Source organism: Ruditapes philippinarum, unplaced genomic scaffold (genome assembly GCF_026571515.1).
Source record: "Ruditapes philippinarum isolate M1 unplaced genomic scaffold, ASM2657151v2 ctg3469_1_1_1_1, whole genome shotgun sequence".
Taxonomy (NCBI): domain Eukaryota; kingdom Metazoa; phylum Mollusca; class Bivalvia; order Venerida; family Veneridae; genus Ruditapes; species Ruditapes philippinarum.
In genome coordinates this window covers 141,383-148,211 of record NW_026865765.1, presented here as the reverse complement: position 1 = coordinate 148,211, position 6,829 = coordinate 141,383, and the positions used below count along the sequence as shown (strand labels likewise).

Sequence of the window (6,829 nt, the reverse complement as noted above, 5' to 3'; positions counted from 1 at the left end):
CAGAGTGTAAGTTAGGTAATTTAATATATTATCATATGCCAATCGTTATTGATAGTGCATATTTTCTTGAAAAATTCCAACAATTTGTTAGTTTATTCACCTTCCCGGATGGATGAAAAACTCAAACTATTGCAAGCGTGTAAATTTCTGATTTGACGTACAATGCCACAATGTTGTTGTGTCAACACTATTTAATATACCAACCTGTATGTAATTAATTTTAAGGTGTTTTTCTGTATCAACTATTAACATAAGCGATCCCTCGGAAGCTTTTTTAAGCAGCAAATAACACAGAAACAAATTATTTTTTTCGTTAGAAAACATGAGTTTAACAACGTTTAAAAAAGTAGCGTATAATGTGAATTATTTGTCATTAAAGTAATAACATTTAAACAAAGTACTAGTAGTATTTTGACTTTTTTTATAAAATGCAACATCATTATAACTGTACGATTTGCGTACGATTATTTGTAGACTACAGACCTTCCAACAAAATTTTATATGGAGTTTTACGATAACAGATTTCAATAAAATGTTGATTTGATGTCTTAAGTGCAGATAGAAAGCTTGTTTTTATTTATTTTGGTACAAAATTATACCGCTTCGTGCGAATTACTATCGCTGCCAATTTTCACATAATTCAAACAATGTTCTCTAAAACCACAAAACGTAGGATAATGCACTTTGTATTGTTATTTGGAGAACATCTCCGCGCATAATGATACGCTAGCTTTTGTTTAGATTTAAGAATCGTTTGTCACCTTAATCTAACATAATAAGGAACTTACCGGGGCTCAGCAGACGACATTTTCTCGCGAGTATATTTTATATATAGTCACGTGGTTCCCCTTGTGGGATTTGTGCAAATCTTTGGCTTTTCGTTAGTGACGTTCTTTAGGGATTTGAATTCTCTCCAGTATTTCTTACTTAACTATTGTATTATCACCCTTATGTGATTCAAACTTCATAATCTCTGATCTCCTTTTGAAATTCTATTTTAATTAGCTTAGTTTATTGTATACACGCATTCCTTTACCTGGGGACCATTCGCCGTAATACATGGAATGGCACTAACGTGTCATATCAAGACATCTGCGGATGTTTCCAAAATAGTAAAATGCAAATTCGCTTCAGCCGGTGCTTGGGATGTGGATAGTAGTTGACAATTTCAGTACCGCCCATGAACAGGCTAAATCAAATCGAACTTTCTTTTGGTATTCTATTTCCCTTCTCCCTATTTAACGTTTGACTTTGGATTTTACTCGTATTGATCTAAAGGATTTGATATTCAAATGCAATCTGATTAAAATCAGTTACAAATAACGCTCCGCTTTTAGATCTGACCGTGACCATATACGAAATTATTTCTGGTGACTATTTACACAGCCAATCATCGGCGAGCTTTCATAATTTTGAAAGCGATGTAGTTTCTAATGTCAATCCTGGGAAAACCAATACTGAGTAGGTAATTTTAAAGATTTCAAGAATAAAAATGGCGTTGTCCATATAGCCGACAGGTAAACTTGCTAAACAATCTTGCCCATTAAAAATTGACCCTTTTTTTCAAGTAATTTGTTAAAAACTACTTCAAACGTATTTTTTCTATTATTTTCTATTCTAGTATTCTAAGGCCTATGTAAATAAAAGCACAGAAGGCGCTGAATTTGTTTGGGTCTCAGAATGTCAGAAAGGTGAATGTTGTGAGATTATCAACCAATTTGTTTTAGTGTAGTGTCAGCAATGCTGTTTCCAGTGTTATAACTGCATTAAATTGGCTATAAGGCTAAAAGCAACACTGATATTCAATTCAATGTTATTTTGCTTAAACAATTTTAAAAAAATGAGTTGCCATTAATGGGATTTGAACACCAGACCTCTTGCTTCCTAAACGAGCGTGAAACCCCTTGACAACGGGGAAGTCATAAGAAAACTGCCTAAAGCAAACAACATTATTCTAAATTAGGGTTTGTAATCCTTGTTAATTTCGAATTAAATTGAAAATGATTATCGATCGTCTACTGCCTAAAGTCGACTTGTCCTAGAGTCAACATCCTTATCTTATTTTTTCAAAAAGTCTAAATAACAAATGTTCATTTAGGCGATCACAATAATCCGAAGCTTTAAGCAAATAGCCGAGCAATTTTCATTGATGAAAATGAAATTCATCCGCGCAACAAAATTATTTGAATATATTACCGGTAATTTGCGGAAACGTTAAAGAATTACACAATATTAGAAATATTCAACCAATCGGGAACAATTTTTTATTCTCTAAAATGTTTGAAAATTAATGCGCTTTGTCGCAAATAGCGAGTGTATATATACAATTAAGTTGTCGGAGTCAGTTGATGACCGGTTGAGTCAAGACTCCGTCGGAACCTGAAAGAACTCCGTCAGAATCCGTTGGAGTCGATACTTAAATATTTCATGTATCACGAGTTTCATGCTATTTTCAGGTTAATTGTTACCTATATAAAGGGAATGAAATTGGAAACAGGGGTTATTAGTTTGGGATTAGTTTAGTTGAGTTTAGTTGTGTTAAGAGAATATTACATGTGAGGATTATTCAGGAATATTGTCTGTAAAATAAAATAAAATATTTGGATTTATAAAAAAAAAGAAAGTTAACAAGAAATTATTGTGTTTTACTTTAAATAAAATAAATTCCAGTGTGGCAAAGAAATAGCATGCTACAGTCCTAAAACTGAAAGTTATAACACTTCGCCACATTGTTTGGTCCCACAAACCGGATAACATTCAGTGGATACAATAAGTGAAGGAGAGTGCTTTTAATAAGAAATGTGATTTGGATATTGTTCAGTGAAGAATTGTTTGTTATTGGATAAAGTTATTTGGTGAGTGTGACTTCAACTAAAACTAAAAATGACTAAAGTTAAACATTTAAAAGGTGTTAGGACAAGATTTAGAAATATTCTGCAGAAAAATATTGATTTTGGAAACGATCTGATAAGTATTGATAGCGAAAGCTGTAATATTGAGAAAAATGTGCTGGAAACAAATAAATGTATTCAAACTTTCAAAGTGTATTGTGAAAAGTTAGAAGTACAAAGTGAAAAATTGGCAGCAGCTATCGAAGAAGGTGATTCAAAAGTAATTGAAACAATTACTGAAGAAGATTGTGAACTGTGTTCTGAAGCTGTAGAATGCACTATAAATCTACAACAGTTTAAAGAAATGCTTCTCAACGAAAAAGAGAAGAGCGAAATGAAACATGTTAAAAGTGAATCCAGTGTAGAAACACATTCAGATGAGTTTATGGCACTACACAAGGACATGCAAAAACTCATGCAGCTACAAATTCAACAACAAGAAAGACAACTGGACATTGAAGTAAACAAAGGTAAACATTCTTCTACAAAATTACCTAAACTAGATTTAATATCATTTGGAGGAGATAAGACAAAATGGAGTGAATTTTGGGATTCATTTACATGTTCAGTGCATGAAAATCAATCACTTTCAAATAGTGAAAAATTCAATTATTTACATAATAAAGTCTTCGGAGAGGCTCATCGTGCGATCTCAGGTCTAACATTATCGGACGCTAATTATAAAATTGCAATCGATATCTTAAGGGAAAGATTTGGAAAAGTGCAAGAAGTAGTTGACTTACATTACAATAAATTAATCAATTTGGAGCCAGCATCGAATAAAACCGGATGTTTAAGAAGCTTGCTCGATACAGTTGAAAGGCATTTACGCAGTCTAGAAGTGTTACATCAAGATATTGATCAAGCTGTGTTTGTGTCAATGATACGAGCTAAACTACCAGAAGAAGTTCTTGTTCAGTTAGAACTATTAAATGGGTCGAACAATGAGTGGAGTATAGACAAGCTTCGAAAACTATTGAATGAATATATTCTTGCCAGGGAAAGAGCAGAAAAGAAAGATAATGTGTTGGAAAAGAGAATACATGCATCGTCTACTCAATCAGGATACAAGCAAAATTCAGCTAAACTAAGGAGTTATACATATTCAGCTCAGCCAAGAAATTATACAAATTCACCCCAAACGAGGAGTTATTCGAAATCAGCACAATCAAGAAGTTATTCAAGTTCTGCTCATGTGCTTACAGTAAATAACCCTAAGCAACTTACACATAGACAACAGACTGAAAATTATGCAGATAAATGTCGTTATTGTCAGCAGAAACATTGGAGCGATGAGTGCACACAATGCCGAACTATAAATGAAAGAAAACAGCAATTGAAAGACAGCTGCTTCAAGTGTTTAAAGACAGGCCACAAATCAAGTGAATGTAAGAAAAACAAAATTTGTGCACACTGTGGTGAAGTGAACAAGCATCACAGAAGTTTGTGTCCTCAAAAATTCAAGGTGAAGGTATCAATGACGCATTTAGCAAACGAAGAAACAGAATATAAAGAGACTGAAAATTCTGAGGAAAATATTCTCGTGTCGTCAAATGAAATGGTTCTAATGCAGACGGCAATTACAGATATTAAAAATCCAGATACCTCTGCAACACAGTCTGTTAGACTTTTGTTGGACTCTGGATCTCATCGGACATATATAGCTGAAAACTTAGCAAGAAAGTTACATCTCAAAGTAACGGGAGAACAGGAAATAAAACTTGTAACGTTTGGTAATGATAGTACGCAATGCATCAAAACAAAATGTGCTAACATTGATGTTAAACTGAAAAATGGTGAATACCATTCAATCAGTGTGAACATAGTTCCGATAATAAGTGGCAATTTGCATCGAAGTCCAGCACGTGTTTTGAATAAGGAGCACGTTAAACATATTATTGGAAGTGTTAATTTAGCTGATTCATTACCAACTAGAAACGAAACATAATCAATAGAAATGTTAGTTGGAAACGACTATTATTTGGATTTTATTCTGTGTCAAAAGATCGAACTAAATCCTGGTTTGTTCCTTCTTGGGTCTAAGTTAGGATGGTACCTTACCGGAAGAACTTCTGATCAAGATAGCGATGGCCCATGTATGCTTATTCTAACGCATGGTAATAATGCAACAAATACAAGTTTATTTGCCGATGTGGATAGTGTTGTACCTGTGAAACCAAATTTAGAAGACTTTTGGAATGTGGAGTCAATAGGTATTATAGAAAAACAAAATATCTCAGATGATGAACATGCAATGAAAATGTTTCAGGATACAATTCAGTTTGAAAATGGCCGATACCAAGTCACGTGGCATTGGACTGAAGAATTTCCTGATTTACCTGTGAACAGGGACTTGGCAATAGGTCGCTTAAAAAGCTGTGTTAATAAACTAAAAACAAAACCTGAGTTAATGATGAAATATGATGAAGTTATGAGAGATCAGCTAAGTAAAGGTGTTATAAAGAAAGTTGAAAAACCACAAGTAGATGGTTTGGTACATTATTTGCCACACCATGCTATTACCACACCACAGAAAACAACCCTTAAGATACGCGTAGTATACGATGCTTGGGCGAGAACCAGAAAAGAAAATAAAAGTCTAAATGAGTGCATGTACAGGGGACCAGTAATGCTACAGGACCTCTGTGGTATGTTACTACGATTCAGGATGCAGCCGATAGCAATCGTTGCCGATATAGAAAAAGCATTTTTGCAAATTGGATTAAAACCTAGTCAGCGTGATGTCACAAGATTTCTTTGGTTGAAAGACTGTAAAAATCCTACTGTAGTTACTGACAATATACAAGAATTCAGATTTTGTAGGATTCCTTTTGGAGTAATCAGTAGTCCGTTCTTATTAGGAGCAACGGTAGACTTCCATTTAAAATGTTATGAAAATCCAGTTGCAGAAAATCTAAGAAACAACATTTATTTAGACAATGTTATCACCGGAGCTGAAAACACAAGTGAAGCAATACAGCTATATACAAAATCAAGGGCAATGTTTGCAGATGCCTCGATGAATTTACGGGAATGGATTACCAATAGTGATTTTGTAAATGAGTCATTCCAAAGGAAGACAGAGCCGATACGAAAAGTGTTAAAGTACTTGGACATCATTGGAATGTCAATGAAGATACAGTTACAATAACAGGCCCAAAAAACAAATCAAATGAACCGGAGTGGACAAAACGTACTGTGTTGAAAGCAATTTCGTCCGTTATTGATCAACTTGGCTTGCTATCACCAGTACTCTTACGAGGAAAAGTGTTTATTCAATCATTATGGTAGAAAAATATCGACTGGGATGACAATGTGACTAAAGAAGATAAAGAAAAATGGTTGTCTATTTTAATAGATATTCGCAAAATAGACACGTTGCAAATTCAAAGATGCGTTTGTGCGTTAACAGGACATTCTAAGAAATATTTATTGTTATGTTTCTGTGATGCATCGGAAAAGGCATTCTCAACAGTGATATATTTGCATGTTTCAGAGGAAAATACAACCGACGTAAATGTAATATTTGCAAAGACAAGACTTGCGCCTATTAAGAAACTAACAATTCCTAGGATGGAGCTTCTAGCAGTTCTGATTGGACTGAGGTGCTTAAAATTTGTTAAAGAGCAATTAAGAGTGCCTATTGAAAAGCAATATTTATGGACAGATTCAAAATGTGTTTTACAATGGGATACGTCGGATAAGAAATTACCGTTATTTGTAAAGAACAGAGTCAGTGAAATCAAAGAGCAAATTGATGTTTACATGACAAACATACCAAGTAAAGAAAATCCTGCAGATGTTGCATCCCGAGGGACAACACTGGAAACATTAGCAACTGACTTTAATTGGTAGCACGGTCCTAAGTGGTTGTTGAAGCCTACCTCTGATTGGCCAACCGATTATAAAAAAAACGATGATAGCTCACAAATAGTTGA

At 34.1% G+C, this 6,829-nt stretch overlaps 1 protein-coding gene across 1 annotated transcript; it reads left to right on the top strand.

Moving 5' to 3' along the window:
- Positions 1–4,848: 4,848 nt before the first annotated feature.
- LOC132730216 (uncharacterized) lies at positions 4,849–6,042 on the top strand. The gene has a single exon (XM_060716083.1). The coding sequence runs from the start codon at positions 4,849–4,851 to the stop codon at positions 6,040–6,042; it is 1,194 nt and encodes a 397-aa protein (XP_060572066.1).
- The last annotated feature ends 787 nt before the right edge of the window (positions 6,043–6,829 follow it).

Coding starts and splice junctions, on each gene's coding strand:
- LOC132730216 (XM_060716083.1), top strand. CDS start 4,849: ATGTTAGTTGGAAACGACTATTATTTGGATTTTATTCTGTGTCAAAAG.